Source organism: Mus pahari, chromosome 8 (assembly GCF_900095145.1).
Source record: "Mus pahari chromosome 8, PAHARI_EIJ_v1.1, whole genome shotgun sequence".
Classification (NCBI taxonomy): domain Eukaryota; kingdom Metazoa; phylum Chordata; class Mammalia; order Rodentia; family Muridae; genus Mus; species Mus pahari.
The window spans coordinates 68,119,923-68,140,722 of NC_034597.1; the positions used below are offsets into that span (position 1 = coordinate 68,119,923).

The 20,800-nt window shown below is 41.1% G+C and overlaps 1 protein-coding gene across 5 annotated transcripts in view; it reads left to right on the forward strand.

The window, feature by feature from the left end:
- Enox1 (ecto-NOX disulfide-thiol exchanger 1) overlaps nucleotides 1-20,800 on the forward strand; it is a 549,637-nt gene that overhangs the window by 508,353 nt on the left and 20,484 nt on the right. For all 5 annotated transcript variants that reach the window (XM_021202858.2, XM_021202859.2, XM_029541528.1 and 2 more), the window contains one exon: nucleotides 19,272-19,374. In XM_021202858.2, coding sequence (XP_021058517.1) covers nucleotides 19,272-19,374 — 103 coding nt within the window. The remainder of the gene's footprint in view (nucleotides 1-19,271; nucleotides 19,375-20,800) is intronic.

Sequence of the window (20,800 nt, forward strand, 5' to 3'; positions counted from 1 at the left end):
AAGCCCAAAGGTTCAGCTTTGCTGCTACATAACTCCAAAAAGGAAACATACAGTTAGGAATTACCAGAATCTGGTGCAAAAGAAATCAGCATCCGATGAGGTAATGCAAACCGTCGGCATACCCAGAACTGGCCCCATGGAAGCAGGTCCATCTAAGTCAGTGGGTCAAGCACTGGAGTGCAGCAGTCACTGCTCTCTGGCAGAACACAACCCAGTATCAAGACAGCAAGAGGTGGAAGAGGGATGTGCCCCACCCCCACCACCAGGACATGGCACTCAGCCAAGAGTATTAACATACAGAGGAGAAGCTCCAATTCAGGAAAGGAGCAGACAGGGCAAGTAGATTAATAACCCCAGAGTCTGAGTATCTGGGCCGCATCCTGGAACCATTACTTTCCAGGTATGTGAACAGCAGCTACTTATCTGATATGTGCCTCAGTTTCTCGTGTGAAATGGCGATCTACCTGTCATCTGTCAGTAACAGCATTTAGTAATACCATCGTGGCCAGTATTTGCACTGCTTTATCAAGTTCTGCATCCTTCCCGTACCACATGGTTGCATCCCCAAGTACTTAGTGCTGGAACCGTTTCTTGTGTCTGACATCAGCAAGGAGAGAGAGTTGGGTTCTGGCATATTGGGAGGTGGGGTATTTAATGTTGGCTGAGCCTTCACAGTATTCGAGGTAATCAGGTTGAACTTTGATTTACTTTCAGAATAATTAAATGTTTTTCCTTCCCACCCATCAAATTGTATCCCATCTTTTCTCGTGACCTAATTTACCATGATAAAGGTCAAAAAAAAAAAAAGCCCTCTAAATTGTAATAATATCGTTAGTAATGTAAACTTAGCAGGTGAAAATTATGATAGTGAGTGCATTGTCGCAGGGAAAAATAAGAAATGTCATACTGAGAAATGAACTGAGAAAATAACATGCCAGCAGCACCGTAATATGATTAATCTTTACCAGCAATAGACTCAGTATCACGCAAGATAAATCAACCCGACTAATTCTGGTTGCACATACATACATTTAAAAAAATACATTTCACTTTAGTTTCTTCTTTTTTGCTGCTCCATTCTTATGAGAAAGGAGATTTTTCATGTCAGCGTCCATTCAGACTATGAAATATATGGACCCGTGTAAATACAGCAGTGAGGGGTGCACTTCTCACACACTGGAGAGGAATGCACACCTGTTCTCCAGAAGGAGCATATTTTCACCGGGTGACATCTACCATTGTGACATCATTGTAAAAACTAAATAAAACACTACAGCTTCATTTAAAGAATTTGTGGAGTTGTTGGAATAAAAAGGTAGGGGTTTTTGTTTTGTTTTATCTTTTTCTTTTTTTAATACGACTGTGGCAAAGCTGTGCCAAAAAAAAAAGTCATTTAACTGACTGGAGACCACCACTTACGTATGTTGTGAACTGTGGTGGCCATAATTAAGCTCTGGCCCAAGCAGCAGTGATGCTTGTAGTGTTTAATGAGAAATGTTGAGAATGGAAATTGTTCTTTCCTATGAAAGTGTTGTCTTCTTTGTCGGGCATATTCTATTTCTGGGGCATGCGTGAGGGGTTCTTTTTTCCACACGGGAACTAGTCAGCAATAAAGTCTGTCTGGTCACAATGGGCCATGTTTTTCTAGAGCACAGTACCTGCGCTGTGACTTCCCACGCTCCCAGCAGCCAGCTGTGTGCCTCCCACACTCTATCTACTCTTTGTCCCTGGGGCTCAGAAGGACCTGGCTAGGCAAGGCCAATGATGGATATGCCCACCTCTTTAATTTTTCTCCAAATTAATATGGTTTCTTTCTAATCGCTCAACATCTGTCAATTCCTAACTGTATTTTTGTCTAAATGGCAACAAAATCTAACAACATTTGCACAAAATATAGTACCGAATATTTAAATCCCCCCTTCAGTTTCCTTTGGCTAGAAATTGATTGTACTTACATAATACTTTCATTCTTCTGTTGTTTATTAAGTATTCACCATGACAGCAGGCTTTGTGTTAGACAGCAAGGAACCAAGATGGAAGATGACAGGTCCTCCTTTCAGAGTGTGAGTTGGAGAAATGGCCAAGCATATACTATATGTAGGAAGAGGGTTATATGTAAAATATAAAGAACATTCTTCAAGTTAATAGTGTTTTTATCTTGGTAGTGAAATTTCACTTACTTTCACTTTCTTTTAATGTGCATTTTATAAACTTTGCTGTACGTCATATTCATAAAGAGAAAGCTAATAACTGTTATAAAGAGTAAAACTGAATGAGGAAACTTCTCCTGTCTTATATTTTTAAAAGCTTTATCTTGGTCCCCATCATATAAGTTAATATTTAAAATCACTGAAAGCATTAATAATGGATACCAGCTAAAAATTAGCTCCTTTATATCTGTCTAAAAAAGGGAAGAAATTTTGTTACTTTGCAGTGATGGAGCACTGGATCTAAAGGACGAGAAAGATTCAAAGCGATTGCATCAATTGCATCATGCTTTGCCGCCATCATCTCCGCCAGTTCCCCGCTGACTTTAGATAGCTCACCTTGGCCCGGGAGTTACTGATCAGATTTCTACAATGGCTGGTCTGTGTCTCCCACACAGCTTACCCTTTCTGTGTATGTGGTATCACATTCAGTCAGTGTGATTCGACAAATATCCGCCCAGGGCCAGGCTTTCTTCTTCCCCGAAAACGGTTGTCACGGCGGTTCAGACGGCACTGGGCTTCCTACTAGACTGGCGCTGAAGTGGAGAGGAAGGGCTCTAAGCAAGCAGAGTGAACAACCAGGGTCCTGGTGGTCCCGTGTTTGAGGTTGCTACTGTAATCTGCTTCTGCCTCTACCAGACAGCAAGTGCGGGTTGGGACCCCGAGGGAGGTGGGGTGGGCTCGCAATATGAAAGTGACCCAGGGATAGGCATTTGTAACCCCAATGCGTCCCACACGCATCTTTCCTTTTCCCCGTGTCTAAGACCTCGAGTCTGCCTTTCCAAGGGGGGCTGGTTTATCTGCTTCTCTGTGGTTGCTCATCCTGGGGTTCTTATCTGCTAGCCACCGAGACTGGCTTAAATGTTAACTGGTTTCTCCCTTCTCAGATTCCTGATCCCTAAATAGCATCCTCCCCTTCTTCCCCCATAGCAGCTTCCACGCCCTCCTTCCCTCTCTTGGCCATCAGAGATCCTGCTCTTATATATAATGCTTGGAGTAAGGCTGGCTCTGATCCATGGGTCTCTCTGCTTTGTCACCTGCCAAACCAATCCTGCACAGGGCTCTTTCCCTGTTCTCTTAAGAGTTCACCTTGACGTCAGCTCTCCTCTGGCCACCATCCAGAGTGTATGTGGCTAACCTCTCCATCAGTGTTCACTGCCATGCACACTGGAGTTAGAAGTCACACAGATCCACTGAAAGTCCTTCACTTCCAAAGAACAACAGGGCAGCCAATCTGCTGAGCCTGCATCCTAGCCACCCTCCTGGCCATCTCCTGCCTTGTGGCCTTTTTTGCCCCAGGACTATTCAGTATTCACCATTTGCTGAGCATTGCTGAAGACCTTGCTGGCTCCCCAGTCATCCAGTACCAGATGGCTGCCCTCAGTAGGGGCCTGTCTCAGTGTTTCACCAGTACTCTACATTTGTATCATAGAGAATTTTTCAGTTGGAAAAGATACTAATTGGTGCCTGAAGGGCTTTTTGCAGGCGGCAGCACACAGCACAGCGGTGGGGACCTGGAATGGGACAGTGCTGGTTCAAGTTCCAAGTCTGCTTTTTACTGATCATGTCGCCTTCGTCAAGCCTGAGCTTTTGTTGTGCCTGGTATAGAAATGTAGCCCCTGACCTCATACATTAGGTTTGTTTGGTGTGAAGTCAAGGTCTCCCTGGATTCGAACTCCTGCTCCTCTCGTTTCAGCTTTTCATAGAGTTTTAGTGGGAATTAGATGGGTTCATATTTATAGAGTGCTTATCACATTCCCTCCCTCTAATAAGTCCCAGGTAGTGTTTGTTGAACAAGCAGAAATTGAGGTGGTCTCAAAGGGAAGCTGCTATATGTGACTGTCACTGACACCTCAGCCCCAGCCTTCACCTGCATGTCTCTAGATGGTGCTCCTCAGGCTGTAAAGCCAGTTCTTGCCTACTGTCATCGGTGCTATGGGAAACTGCAGAGAACACGGCTCCTGGAGCTGTCCCCAGACAGAGTGCCTATGGTGCGGACCCAGCCAACCCCACTGAGGTGCATTGTCTCAGAATATTAAATACGGCCCCACTGGGCTGAGTTGCTCTACTTCGGCCGAGGGCACAGCCCAGCTGCCTCCTTTCGAGCTATCTCTCTGACACCAACACCTTTTGGGCCTCTGGGGCTTCCCCTTAGCTGACCCAGTACATCAAAGGCTGCTAGAGAAGGATGCAGGCAAGATAGGGGCCTTGACCTTCAGGACTGACAATGCTGGGATCTAGAAACCAATGAAATGTCAGAATTTCCTTTTCCCTTGCTTTTTAGATGACTACTATGCAAGAGATTTTATTTTGTGTTTTCTAGAATTTTATATATAAATACTTGTATTTACATCATGTCCCCTCTCCCTCTCATCCCTTAAACTCTTTCCACAGGGCCTGCCTCCGATTCTATCTTAAAGTCATAGCCTTTTATTCTTTAATTATCATTGTTACATGTATACTTACATGTATAAATACACTATGCAAAGTTTATTTCATGTTGCTCATATTCATGTATTTAAGGATGACTGACCATTTAAGACTGGATAACCCATCAAGGGCTCTTCCCTAGAGAAGACCAATAAAGAGCTACCATCAGTTAATGACTTCTGCAAGAGGAAGAATCCGGTCTTTTAGTAGGATATTTTTTCTCACTGAGAACTGCATACAATGAACTCACTCCTTACTCTTCCCGCTACCTCCTCCTAATCTGCCCCCCTTCTTACTCTTTCCCAATGTAATGAGTCCCATCTGCACTGCCCATATACTCCTGAATATGGGGCCATCCACTGTAGCATGGTTGACCTACCCAGGGTCATACCCTTAAAGAATACCAAATCTCCTTCCAAAAGCCATCAACTGTCAGTAACACTCCTCAGCTGGGAGTTGAGAACTATGAGCCCCTCCATGGTAGAATGTCAGTTGGCTTGATCTTCTACAGGCAGGTCTTTTTCAGGGAACAACTGTTGTATGTTCCCAAGAACACTGATCCTGTCATGTTGAGAAGACACGGTTCACTCCAACCCTTTCCATCCTCTAGCTCTTAGAATTTTCTGCCATCTATTTCTTGATGGTCTTAGCTTCAGGATTTCTAAGCCATGAGAATCCCATATAATTCGTCTCACTCTTTGGGGTAGATACATTCTTCCCTTTCCTGAAACCATGGGAAATTCCTATTCCATCGCTTGTCTGCATTAGAGTTCTTCTAGCCCATTTGGCAGTTTGCTTTCCTCCTCCTCCTCCTCCTCCTCCATAGTATCAGAAGTGCAACATGCTGGCTGCATGGTTTATGAAGTTTTGGAACCACCTTTAGAGATCATTCCCATCTAATCTTTCTATGAAGAAAAAGTTGAGACAAGGATACCCAGCAAGTCAGTGACAATTACCAGTGACTGGATCCTTGAGGAAGATGTGAAAGATGTGTGTCTACTCTCCTTCCTCCCCCAACCACAGCCCTAATCCTAGGAAGACTGAGTTTCAAGGGGTTAATGGAGACAGGCATGCACATGTGTGAGATTGCTTGTCCCACTTCCCATAGATTGGAGGAAAAGGTAAGGAAGTAGCTGACGAGCATCCTAACTCCTGTCCACAGGGCCTCTGACTTCATGAAATGTGAGATTTATGAGTGGGGCATACAAGTAAACAACACATAACCATAGGATGAGTAAGTCAGAGAAGGGGGTAAACCTTGTGCAGCCATGCTGGCAGAGTCACTGGCAACCATGAATTTCTACCATATACACCTTGTTGACTGGCCCATTCACCAGCAGCTGTTGAAGCAGTCGCCTTAGAGGGCTGTAGGAGAAGTCGAGTAATGATGGTCTCTACTTTAAAGGTGTGGATATGTGGAATGTTACTCAGTATATTATCTACTGAAATATATAGCTACTGGAGATGCATACATAGAGTTCTTCAGAGTGAAATTTGCATGTCTTTGCTTTCTTTTCATTTCCTCTTAAATAATAAGGATAAAAGTATAACAAAATTGCCACAGAGATTTTGAAAAACATTCACTCTTCAAACTCAACACAGTTAACATTTTTGCATATCTGTTTTGTAAGATTGCAGTAAAAGGTCTAACACTGTATTTTTGCATGGATTTAGATTAAATGCCTGTTCTATAGTGTGTCAGTTCCATAAAGAATAAATGTAAATAACGATGCATTACAATGCACTCAGAGGTGTAGGTGTATAGTTTTCAAATTTGGTTCTCACAGCAACCCTGGGGGATAGATGTATTGTCCTTGTTTTGCATCAGGGAAAGTTAAGGTTTCAAGCAATGCTCCGCCTGAAGCTATCCAGTGTGCAGATCATGGTGACAGAATTAGAACACAGCTCCACTCAACCAAGTGGGCTCGCTTGCTTAGATATGGGAACTGCACTAAAAGCTTTATTGGAGAAACAAATTGAGATGGAAGCCAATTCTCCGCAAATGTTCAAGTGGTCAATTGCCACATCAATGGCATGAAAATAGTTTCCAGATAATGAAAGTTTGCAAGAAACAAGTTCCTTTGGGAGATATGGGACTTGTGCTGTGTAGAAAAGGGTTTAAGTTAGACATAGTGGGGCAAAGAGAAGAGAACATTCTAAGAACCATAGGGAATGGGAAAATGCCAAGTTGTTACCAACCTGAAAGCTTAACATCTACTAGCTAGCTTTCATAATGCTGGAATGTTCTATCAGTGGTACTGAGTAGGGGAAAGACATCAGCAGTTTACCCACTCGCGCACTACAGTAATGACCAGCCTAACAAGATATGGCCACTGGTGTAACGGTACCACAAATGTTATGGCATTGACCAACCACTTTCTGATTGGCTCCACAAGATGAAACCCATGACCAACCCCGCTAACTGGGCCAGGAAGCCATGGCTGTCTAGGTCATAGACCCTAGGGGAGAAACTAGTACATAATAAACACAATATACTCCCCCTAAGTTCTTATCTTTATAATTACATATTCGTACCTCTCTCAACCTTCATCAGAGAAATTTCTCTTTGCAGTAGATAATGGTACCTCAAGCTCACACTCTCTCACCCACCAAAGAAGAGATGGAAGGTTGTAAAACCCAAAGGGAGTAGATGTCCTTTTGAAAGCAGTATCTCCAGCCCTGACAGAACAGTCACACACATGAACTCACAGTGGCTAGCACTGCCTGAACAAGACTTGCACAAAATCACAGTATGGATGAACAAAGTACTCAGGTCGTCCCACACCTATTGAGTGAATGTAAGCCGCGGTGGGAGAGAGAGTCACCTTTATTCAGAAACTATAGGATTTTTAGAGGAGTATTAAGAAAGACTTGAGTTCAGTTTTGTTTTTTGTTTTTTTTTTTTGTTTTTTATTATGTGGTTAGAGTCCATGAATCATAAAAATACCAGTTGTACCTAGCACCCACATTTTAGACAAGTAGCTTCCTGATCTTGAGACTTGGAGATTGATTAGCAGTCTTCTAAGCTTCAACATATCAGTGAAAGGGCTAAGGTGTAAGCCTGAGTGTATAGTACCTCTTCCACCTTTGTATGGCTACCTGTCATCTTAATTCTATTTGGTTGCCTGGTTGTTTGCTTGCATGTTTGTTTTTTATTATTACTATTATTTTCTTTATTTACATTTCAAATGCTATCCCGAAAGTTCCCTATACCCCCCCCGCCCCCACTCCCCTACCCACCCACTCCCACTACNTGTACTGGGGCATATAATCTTTGTAAGACCAAGGGCCTCTCCTCCCAATGATGGCCGATTAGGCCATCTTCTGCTACATATGCAGCTAGAGACACGAGCTCAGGGGGTACTGGTTAGTTCATATTGTTGTTCCACCTGCAGGATGTAATCCTGTCTATCCTGGAGCTTGCTATCTGGACCAGGCTGGTCTCAAACTCACAGAGATCTTCCTGGTTTTGACTCCTAAGTGCTAGGATTAAAGTCGTGTGCCACCATGCCCAGCTCAGTTTGAATTTGAATAAAGCAGTGATTGGTTCAAGCAGAAAAGCCCAGTGGTTAGTTGACAAGGAAGAATGGAGACTTAAGAGCATGAAATGGAAGGACTTTGGTGACAGGAAATGGAGAAGAAAAGAATTGAAAATGGAACTTTGGCAATGACCAGTGTTAGGGTGTCAGAAGGAGAATGGGGGCAATAGACCAGCAGGGGAACAGAATAAGCCAGTGGACATGAAGTAAAAATTAGGACAAAGGCTGGAGCCTTATATGTAATAGAACTAGGTGTAAAAGGAGCAGATGTCTTGGTGTTGCTAATGTCTAATACGCCAGGATAAGAATGAGAAAATAACCATCGGAAAGGTGGCTAGAAACCCATCGGGGATGTCTGCAGAGGTACTAGTGAGCAAGTTACAACTCTAGGTACTAAAGCTGTCTATGCAGTTGGTGGACACCACATATACAGGAAGTTGTGCAGGAGAAAGAAAATAGAAATAAAGGCACAGAGGCCACTGGATTAATTAAATGAAATAACCACAGGAAAGAGTGTATGTGCCAGGTGCTCCATCTTCTGCGAGGCTAGAATACATGAAAGGGAATTAGAACAAAGGAAAGTTAAAGCACAGTTCTAGCTCTGCAAACTGTTCCTCTGTTGATGAACACCAAGACAGCTTCTGTAACTTAGCTACGATGTATAGACTCTCGATAAACGTAAATGAGTAGGTCTCTGTGGTTTAGTAACTTCCATTCCTTTCGATTTCATTACCAGGAGTTACAGTACAGGTGGATCATATGGTTGTTCTATTTTTAGTTTTTTTAGTTTTTAATACTGATTTTTTTTATAGTTTTTATATTAATTTGCATGCCCACCAGTATTTATTGTAAGAGGCTTTCTTCACAGACTTGGTGGGTTTTTTTTTTTCCAGTGTTGGCCATTATAACTGTAAACTGGATTTGCATTTCCCTGATGGCTAAGGATATTGAGCATTTTTATGTGCCTTTTTTTCTAGTATCTTTTCATATGTTCATTTGTTGATAGTATTATTCAGATTTTTCCCCACTGGGCTCTTCATATATTTTAGATACTGTCCAGCAGATTACATTCTGTAATCTGTTTCTTTACTCTGTTAATTTTTCCTTTGGTCTGCAGAAACTTTGTAATATTACATACTCCTAGCAGTAATTTCTTACAATAGTGTCCTTGGTTGTAAGAAACCTTTTCAGAAAGTACTTGTACCTGTATCTAAAGTGGTTTTGTTTGCTTTGTTTTCCTTTAGAAATTTCAGGTTTTCAGGGCTAACATCAAGGTCTTTGATAACATTTCAAATTGATGTTTGTGTAAAATGAAAGATGTGGACCTAATTTGATTTTTTTATAATGTAAATATCTGCAGTAGTTTAAATAGATTTGGCCCCCAGAGATTCATGTTTAGCTATAGGAAGTGGTACTATTAAGAGTTGTGGCCTTGTTGGAAGAACTATATCATTGTGTAGGTGGGCTTTGACTTCCTATGCCCATTTCAGATGAGACCCTTCTTCTAGCTACCTGTGGAAGAGAGTCTCCTATCTGTATTTGGATCAGGATGTAGAACTCTTGACTCCTTCAGCACCACTACCCTGGTACCCACTATGATGATAATGGACTGAACCTGTGAAACTGTAAACCAGCTCCAGTTAAATGTTTACCATTGTAAGAGTTGCATTGGTCATGGTGTCTCTTTGCTGCAATGAAACCCTAAGTAAGACAATATTCAGTTTTCCCAGCACTATCTGGAGAAGAGGCTGTCTTTTCTCCAATGTATGTTTTTGACACTTTTGTCAAGAAGTAGATGGAAATATCTTTGGGAGTTTAGTTCTAGGCCATCAATTCAGTTTTATTGATCTCTTTGTCAGTTTTAGTGTCAGTAGCTTGCTATGGTTCAGCAGGAGAATTTGAAACCCAGTGTAGCCTCTCCCATTGTTTCTTTTGCTCAAAATTGCTTTGAGTCTTTGGGATACATTGTGCTTTCATCTGTGAATGGTATTGTTGGGATTTTAATAGTTGTCTTAGTTAGGGTTTTACTGCTGTGAATAAGTGACCATGACCAAGGCAACTCTTATAAAGGCAAACATTTAATTGGGGCTGGCTTACCATTTCAGAGGTTTAGTCCATTATCATCATGGCAAGAAGCATGGCAGTATGCAGGTGGACATGTGCTGGAGAAGGAGCTGAGAGTTCTACATCTTGATCCACAGGCAGCAGAAGGGGAAATGTCTTCCGCAGATAGCCAAGAAATTCCATACTGGGTGGAGCTTAAGCCTAGGAGACCTTGAAGCCCGCCCACAATGACACACTCCCTCCAACAAGTCCACACCTACTCCAACAAGGTCACACCTCCTAACAGTGCCATTTTCTGTGGGCCAAGCATTCAAGCACATGAGTTGATGGTGACTGAACCTATTCAAACCACCGCAGTGGTGAATAAATTGAACCTGTCACCTGCAGCAAAACATTCACTTTTACAGTGTGAGCATAGGATGTCTTTCTACCTTCTAGTGTCTTCTATAGTTTTTCTTTTCCTTCAATCTTTTCATTTTACATTGGATAAGCCTCTTTGGGTTTATTTCTATTTGGTTTTTGAAACAGTTATGAATGGGATTTTCTGTTGCTTTTTTTTCCCCTCAGTATGTTTGTCATAGCTATGCAGGATTTTCACATGTTGATTGTGTGACCTGCTGTTTTTATTCAACACGTTTATCAGATTTAAGCTAAGAGTTTTCCAGTGGATTCTTAGATTAGATCTGATCTAATATCAGATTAGAACATCCACAAATAGGGCCACTATGATGTCTTCCTTTCCTATTTATTTCCTTTTGATTGATTTCTTCTAGTCTGGTTAAAGCATCAATATTAAGATCTACCTACTTCTCCAGTTTCATCTACCAACATGACTATCTCATATACCTTTTGTAGCAGTTGCTTGTTGTATCCTGAGTTCCATATCCCTTTGTGCCCAGTGCCCCTAAAAGCTTAGAATTCCCTGGCATAAAGAGTAAGCATTTTGTATACATATTTGGCATAGACTATATCTTTTGAAGTCGTTGAAATGGAAAAACTGAGTTCAATTGAGTCAGAGTAGAAAGAACACTCTTGTCTGGTTCCTTACTTTAGAGCACATACTCTCTATTTCTGTAACATGGGATATAGTTGAGTTGTACACAGCCTACCATCTGTCCATTCCTTTGGGGCTTGTAAAACTTTGTCCACCATTAGTCCCCTGCACTCTCCTGCTACCATTCATGATTATCAACTTCCACCCCCAGCTCTGAAATGTCCAGGATCTAGTATATCATTTCTAGAATGCCTGGTAGGCACAATGTTCTTCATACTGCTTCTATTGAGCAAAGGGGGGGATAAACAGATAAAGGGTCTTCATTATTCTATGCTTCTAATATTAATCGCCCTCATTTGATAAGACCTTTTCCATGGACTAGAGATTTATACTAGCAATAAGGACAGTGAAGATTTTAAGAAAAGATAACCAAGTGTAATTTGTGATTCAGTGCCCTTGAAAAAAATGAATCCCCCCCAAATTACCCTAAGTAGACAGCATAGACCTTATTGTATCTTTTAGAGCTATTAGATAGCTTCTCTCTCTGTTGAAACTCTTGACAGAAATTATTTAATTCATCCAAAAAATGAAGAGATCTTTGTAGCACAATTCATGTCTGTGTCCCACCTTAAGAGGCTTTGCAGGCTTAGAGATTTCAATTTTACATTATCTGATACCCTTGGAATGGTCACCTTTAGTGTTCAACATCATGGCTCGTCTCTGCAAGGAATTATTCCCATAGCGTTTTGGCACGTGTCCACTTGAGATTTATGATGTGAGCCCTGTCACTCTAGCTTCACCAGACTTTGACCTCAGAAAGATGCTCAGTTTTCCCACAGTAGAGCTGACGGGATACTTGCCATGCTGTTGTAATGTGCTAAGTAACACTTGAGAGTGTGTGTTGTGGTGAGGGGGTGGTAAACTCCGGTTTTGGAAAATGTGAACCGGCCAGCTCTTTGTCTCAGAGAGTCTAGGTTCCTGCTGCAAACTCCTGAGAAATGCCCCACAGAAAGAAGGATGAGGGCTTTGCTTCTCAGGCAAAAGCTTGCACGTCCCATTTCCTTTCAACTATTTCAGCAAGATGCCATACAAACCTTGAGTTCAGAATTTCTGAAACTGGAAGCATCATCGCCCAGAGTTATACATTTCTCTGCTTCTGTTCGCCAGGCACCTAACCCATTCCCAGAATTTATCTATTTATTTCCACCTCATAAATATTTCTTCTCCTGCACTCTGCACATTATTAACTTAGATTTGACCCTCATTAAGAGGTTAAAAAAAATAATGACACTATTCCTGTACACAACCATTTTGTGTCCCTTCATCCCCTTTCATTTGTGTCCAACTCAGTGTGTCCTAGAGTTCAGATCTGTTGGCATAAAGCCCTTCTCTGGTTAAGGCTTCCAGATAACATCTGAACTCTTTAAAATCTAGCTGCTTCTGCAGTTCCTCCCATCAACATTCACAGATGCTTTCATAACAATGGCTTGTCATACTCCAAGTGTCACCTCTCTGTCACTTTGTGCTCAGTTTCCCTAAAAACTTAGAATCCCTTGGTACAAAGTAGTCATTTTATGTATGTATGTGACACAGATGATGTTTTTTGAGTCATTGAAAATAAAAAACTCAACTGCAGCAACAAGGTTCTAGTTTAGGGATTGCCTAGCTTCTTATTGTTTCTGCGTGTTTAATTTACTTTAATCTTCTTGGTGGTGGAAATTTATGGGCTTTGTTTTGATGTGTTTTTAGAAACATCAGATCTGTATGTTTAGAAACTACATAATAGCTCACAAGACTAAAATATTGCCTATGTTTACTTTATATCTTTTAGACTTCCACAAACTGGCAGACTACCACTAATTGTAATTATCTTTTTCAATTAAGCAGTAGTGTTATAAACACAGATTAATCAGATTGTCCTTATTTTCCTCAGGAACCAATAATTTACAAGTCACTAACACAAGACAACCAGCCCCTTTCTAGTAGGTGCAAAATGGTAGAAGCACAGCACATAAAATAGCTATCTACTATCATTATGCTGTCTTTTAGTTCTTAAACATATTACTAACTTTAAGGGTAGCATTAGCAAAATATGTGACATACATGCTCACCTATCTGGAAAACGATGTGACCTTGAATTATACCTGTGGCAGGCTTAAGTGTAGAGGCTCAGATGGGTAATTTTTGAGTGGTCACAAGTCTGACCACTTCACTAAATGATAGTATAGACCCAAGTATCTAGTTATTAGGTTAGACACACTTTTGACTATAATTGAAAAGGTCATATTCACTTTCAGAGATTCTAGAGATAATTCATCATAGGTGACAAGTGCTACTTGGAGCCCATGTCGTCAATGGGTCTTGTCCCACTTCCCAGCAAAGTTTGTTTCCCTTCTTGAAGACTTAAATAACAAACCAACAAACAAAAATAATAATAAAAAACATAAACACCCCAAAGCTGAAGAAGTTGCCAACCTCTCTGGCAGGCTCAGGTCCTCTGGACAGTTGTGGATACACTTATGTGGGGAGTTAGGTCTACCCTACAGCCACTGCCAGTGAAAACAAACCACAGTATCCAATAGGGAGGTATGTTTCCACAGGAGGGTGGTCCTATCTTTCATCTTCACCCTTATGGCATTATCAGAACAAGTCATAGCTCTATATGGGCTCTGGCCAGTGTTATTCTATAGCATATGTTGGGGCCCTATTCAAAGTCTGTTTCTTAATGACTCCAGCACTGGAGATGGGGACAGATACTGAACAGTACCCACGGGTAGCATAGTCTGTGTGCATTTGCCATTCCCTGCCAACTCCTAACATGTTGGCTTCCTCCATTATCCACTCCTAACTCAAACTGAATCCTCCACTGTGAGCTGGCCCCAGGATACCACTCAGTCTTAGCAATTAATGTGGACCTGTTGTCTGCTAAACTCTTGTGTGTAATTTCATTTGTCTTCAATTATTATTCAGGCTGTGAACAGATCACCCTCTCTCCAAGATATTATTTCCACTTAGCTCTGAGGTTCATTACTGGTATTTTTTGATGATGTAACCATCTTCTTGGTTAATGTTCTTCTTTCTTCTCCCTGATCCTCTCCTGGGAGATGTCATAGAAACTCAGCCTGTATTCTGTTTGCCATCCTTACATTCATTCCCAGGCATGGAAGCCCAGTGCATGTCCCTGTTTATCTTTAATGTAAACCATTCACAAAACTCAGCAGACTCCTTGACCCCATTAACCCAGAAAGATGAAATCTACATAGTCCTTATCGGCTCTAATTGTGAAAGCTTGCTCTGGAAATGCCACATGTAACTTCTTCTCATAAGGAATTCCTGTTCGTATCCCCATCACTCTGCCAAATACAGCATTCTTGCATAAACCTTAAGGCTTGCTGTATTTTAAAGTTGATTGTGCATAAATGAAAAATTATTAATATTTTGTATATATTAATGCTGGAAACAAATACAGAAGCAATTATTCCTTAACCAGCTAGTTTCCCAAATAACCACCCAGAAACCTTTTAATATTTCAAAGCTTGGGACTTAGCTGGGCAGACTCTCAACTAGCTCATCTAAGTCAACAGACCACCTAGCGCCATCCAACCACATGGCTAGCTAAACCTTCCAGGCCCATAGTCACATCTGTCTCCTCTCATGTCTCCCAGTAAAAGGCCTCTTTCACCTCTTCTCAGAGTTCCCTTTTCCCTCTCAGGAAGTCCCGTCTTCCACTTCCTGTCCAGCTAATTTGCCATCAGATTTATTATTGACAAGTGCATAGAACACCCCTCCACACACACACACACAAAAAAAAAAAAAAAAAAAAAACCCTGCCATCCAAGATACTGTACCCAGTAATCAGTTAGGGAAAACCACAGAATTTATTGCTAGGAGACCAGCCTAACAGGATACTTACAGGAATACTAGAGACAAAAAGATAGTAGCTTTTCCCTCCTTCAGACGCAAGATATTCTCTCTACAATTTCTCTTTTTAGTCTAATAAAAGGCTCTTTTCTATTCTTATAAGCTGAATACAATAACAATTATGAAAAGCTATCAACTATGGCTTACATTATAACATAATGCATAGCATTATCCAGTTTAGAGACGGTATTCTATTATCTATCCTATCTTACTGAGTTAGAGTTTTGTATCCAAATCATTTTCTTTCCTAACTCGTATTACCATCCTAAAAAGATTATCTTAACCTAAAACATCTCCTCAAATCCTGAAGAACTTAAGCTTAATCATGAGATTATAACTTCCTAGTATTCCATGCCATCAGAGATTTGAGAAGGAATAAATATCACCCGAATATTGAGGATGTGCGGGACGCTGCTTCAAAACGTATAGCAGCAACAGAGATTGCTGATTGACCACATAGTCCTCGGTATGCACTAAAACACTGGAGCATCACCTTCAACCTTCCAGCTCAGGATGTCCAACACACCTTTTGTGAAGCATGATCTATCGTAGGGAATTTTGACGTGATAAGAACAGTACGTACTCTGTGAGTGCTGAATGGAATCTTCTCATGTGCCCTTTAGGTCCATTTGTTCTGTAGTGTGGTTCAAATCGGGTATTTCTTTGTTCCCTCCATGTCTGGATGATTGAGAAAATTTGATATTGAAGACTACCATCTAGTATTGTATGTAGGATGTTTTTAACCCCTTAGGTATTCTGTGGTGGGTGCATATATGTTTAGTTGTTATGTCATCTGTTGAGTTGCTTTATTAATATATGATGGCTTTTTTGTGTGTTTACTCTTTTTATTTAAATTCTCCTCTTTCTGGTGTGAGTGTCATGGTCCCACCTTGCTTTTGGTTTCCATTTGTGAGCAACGTCCTTCTCCAATCTTTCACATTGAGTCTATAAGAAGTGGCATGAGAATCTTTTGGATGTTTTGGTTTGGGGCAGCATATAGGTAGATCTTGGTTTTTTTTTTTTTTGCTTTCATCTTGTTATTGTTGATCTATTTGGCCAGTCTGCATATTTCAGTAGATGAAGTTAATCCATTTATCCTCACCATTATTGATAATTATGAACTCCCTCTCTTTTGTTAGTCATTTCCTATTTGTTGTGTGTATTGTTTGGGTTTCCTGACTATCACTTACCTTTGTGATTCAGTAGCTTTCCAGCATGCTCTTGTTGGGTTCCCTCCCTCTTTTATCTTTTATACAACTGTTCTTCCAGTGAGTTTTATGTGCCTGTGTGTTTTCATGGTAGTACTGTCCTTTTGATTCTAGTATTCCTATAAGTATCCTGTTAGGTTGGCCTCCTAGTGATAATTCTGTGGCTTTCCCTAATTACTGGATACAGTAATCTTGGATGGCAGGGTTTTGGGGTATATATGGGGGTGCTCTATTGTTGCTTTTTCCTCTTTCAGGACTTCGAGTATATCATGCATTCTTCTAGCCTATGAGGTCTCTGCAAAGAAACCTTCTAAAAATCTAATGGGAATTCCCTTATATGGGACCTGAAGCTTCTTTTTATTTATTATTTTTTTGCTTGCTGCTTTTGGGATCTTTATTTGTACTTTTACCATTTTTGTCTATAATGTTTTGGTGAAGTGTTTTGTTTTTCAAATCTAGTTGAGTCCATTTTCTTATAGCTGAGTACCACCACCTCTTTGATAATTCAAGAATGTTTCTGCTATTATTTCATGAAGTAGGTTTCTAATGTTCTTTTCCTTCTGGAATGTCGGCTTTCTCATTTCTTTAGGTCACCTGTCTTGGACCTTGTGAAATTTCCTTAGCATAATTATTTTGTATCCTTTTCATAGATTTCGTTCAAATTTGGATCTATTTCTGGAGAATTCCTAAGTTCCTTTGGAGGCTCTGTACTTCTTTTTCTGTTTCTTATATCCCTATTCCGATGCCTGTTCATCATGTGAAAGAGTTGCCTCTTCTAATTTTATGAAGTAGTTTGTGTAGAAAAGTATTTTTTTTTTAATCTACATTGGATGTATGGTGCTGGTTGGGTACATCTCTTGGCTTTCTTATGGGTGGTCTCAAAAGTTTAACCTGTGTGTAATTTGTTTGGTTATGTTGATATCAGCAATGTATATTGGATCTCAGTGACCTAGATTAAAGTGATTCATGAAAATAGTTTTATGACTTTGCAGTTCATATAGATTTCTAAAGGTATATATCCTTGGGTGTTACAGTGTAAAACCTGTGAGGGCAGCTGCCACAGTCTTGGTGATACAAGATATAGATTGGAAAGCCTGTCCTAGATCCTAGAATAAGTGACACTAAGAATGTAGGAAAAAGTCCCTGAGCCATAGAACATGAAACATCCTTTCTTCTAGGGCCCTTGGGATGAATATAGAATATCCTTGAGCCTAGAGAAATGACTCTCACAGGTTTTGATTCACTGGATGGGAAAGGACCTTCCATGTTTCCCATAGGATGAGCACAGTAATACTGGGGACCGTGGCCCTGGTCACCACAGCCTCGCGGTGTAGTTGTCAGTTGTTCTTGGGCTTGCCATGCAATAGTTGATCCTCTGAAGCTGTAGAATACGGATGGCCTTCTACAGGCCCCAGGGACACCTACAGATGATACCTGGGCTTTGTCATCAGTGCCTATGGCCCACAGACCACGGCCTATGGAAAATACCTTTTCTGGATTCCCTGGGGTATATTCAGATGGCATTTGTGTCCACTGTGCTGTTATCCATGTTCCTGGTGGTATATAATGTAGAGAGCATCACTAGACCTGTGGGTACCGATAGAGCCTTTGCATCTGTGGCTCTGTGGCTATAGAGCATGGATGAAGAGACAAGTGTGGTTGATGATGAACTGTCCATACTAGCAACTGCAGTGCCAGGGAGGAGACCTCCCTAGTTCTGTGGGACCCTTTCCTGAGGTTCTGGTAGCCTGCTTGTCCTGAGGCTCTGAGGTTCCTCAGGGGCGTCCTGATTCCCTGTAAAGATACACAGGTTTCAAAGGCTTGTAGGGTAAGATGGCATCTAGCAGTAACTTGGGCTCTGGTGCTTTTCAGCTTACCTTCCTTTACAGTGCATAGCATCCCTGCCTCCCTCGAAGCCAGACAGCTAATGTTAAAGCTGCGGCTTGCTCCATTCTCTTGGGCGCCATTCTGACCCTACATTTTATTTAGAGGTCCAGGAATCTTCCTTGCTGATTCCCAGCACTCTCCTGCAACCACTCCCCTCAAGTTACAACTGTCTCTTTGTTGCCCTGGTACTTATCCATGCATGGCAAGGCTGAGTACAAGGTGCATTTATCCAACCATGTTGGCTCTCCCTCAAGGGGAGGAAGCTGTCTTTCGGTTAGGAACTTCCCTCCAAGAAGACTCAACTTCCCTGGTGATTACACATATGTACAAGCTACTATGTTTCTATCATATCACATTCTATTTCAAGTTATAAATCAATACTGGAAGGATAGAAGTTAGATCTTTATCTCTATCTTTAACTTTTAGAAGGCCATAAAAATAATTCTAAGCAGGCCCAGGCTTGGCATGTCATGTGTAAACAGCTCTTGTTCAATTCCTCATTGTTTAGTTAAAAAACAAACAAAAATCCCAGCCCATCTCCCAGGTTTGCCTTCCCTTCCCTACTTTCTTGTTCATAAGAATCCACTCTGACTCACTCAAATACTCCACCATCAGCTCTACCTCAGCTTCTCAGCCCATCCTGAAACCCATGCTCATTCAGTTACTACATGATCAGTCTTTTGTAAGCTTTGACACAGCCCCTAAAATTCCATGTTTAGAATAAAACATATTATCATGGCTACAGTCAAATACAGCCTTTGTGAATAGAGGTGTTTGGTATGGTTTAATTGATAAAAATCTAGGATAGTTTTGTTAAATTTATTACTCTTAAATAGCATCTTTTATATGAGAGCGAAGTTAGGAACCTATTACTGTACAAATAACTTTAAGATTTTATCTCCGCTTCTAAGAGGAAACAATGGCCTGTTTTATAGAGTTTAAGAAAAGGGTGGAGTCTGTTCATTAAAATGCATGGGGTCTACATAAATACCTACATGACTTTTGCGTTTTAACTTTATAGGAAATCAATGTGTTGACGGTTGCGTTGGTTAACCAGGACCGAGAGACCAACACTGAAAAAAGAAGCCAAGGTTTAAAATCTGAGAAGGAAGCCCTGCTGATAGGTAAGAGAAATCTCTTCTTATCATTTATTTACAGAAATCCTCCCCACCCCTGAGAATCATTTTGGACAACAGTTTAGTAACTCACTTCCACTTATTTCATCAAGATTATGCAATGTAAATCTCAAATGCGTGTCATACAGGCTGGCAAGAGGTTCCGTCTCACCTAGGACTGAAAACATTAGGTAGTTGTCAGACAGAAAATCGACTTCAAGAAAATAGGTTCATTCGCATCTCCTGCGTCGTAAATCTGAATTTTAAAATTTAAAAAGAGGTCCTGTTGGTTCTTGTTCAAAAGTTCCTAAGCCAACCCAGGCGTCTAGGCAATTTTGAATCTGGAGATGAGCCTCTAAGCCCCTTAGTAGAGGCTCCATTCCAAAGTCAGCTTCAAGGCCAGACCTGTAATGCCGATTATTAATCACCGTATCTAGAGTAATGTTGTTAGGGTAATTGGGAATGTCTAAACCAGATTTCCACATCATGTGGATTCATTTAGTGGAGATGAACAAGAGATGCTGGTCCCTAAGGAAGAGAAAGACAAAATAAGTTACTCTTGGCCTACAATGCCAATGGTCCTGGCTGCGCCTTGGTAGAGAGCCCAGCATGGGGTCCCAGGCTCCTGGAACCACCCCTTGCTCCTCTGCAAGGTGGTACACATGAAGTAGACTGTTCCCACCCCCCAGGTACCCGTGAAGCAGACTGTTCCCACCCCCACCCCCCCAGGTCAGTATCTGGCAGAAGCAACATCTTCTAAGTATTGCACCAGCTCTCACCTTTAAAATGACATGTTCACTGGGGCCTGCAGAAGCTGGCATGGGAAAAATTAGATTCAGAAGATAGTCCAAACTTCATCCATCACATATAGATTTTTCAACTACAGGGTTATTGAATGTGACACCAACTTAGAGATACTCCAAGGAAAACCAATTATTTTTTTTTCTCTCTGATGATATACAGCTGTAATAATATGCCATGCACATGTCTCAAAAGACATGCTGATGTGCGTCAGTTCCAGGAACCCAAAACGAGCCCACATGTAGCTGCTAGCTGGCTTTTTCTCCCCCCAGAAAATATTTCCAACTCTGAAAACTGTTTATTTTATTCAGTGTGACTGAGATATGGTTACTGCCCCTACAATGCTTTGGGTATATAACAAAATTCATAATGATCTGTAGAAAACTTTCTAGAGGTGTGAATAATACTGACCACTTACAAGCATTGAAAATTTACAACAGGACCCTATGTTATCTTCCTTTCCATTGGAGATTGCCTCCTATTTAATTTTACATTCTCCTTGGAGAGTACATTTCATTTCTGGTGTCTTTTAAATAGTTCTGTGCATATATAGTATAAAATATATATGTAGATTATAAACGTGTTAATACATGCACATTTAGCCAATTTCCACAAAATTTTAAGTATGTGCTTA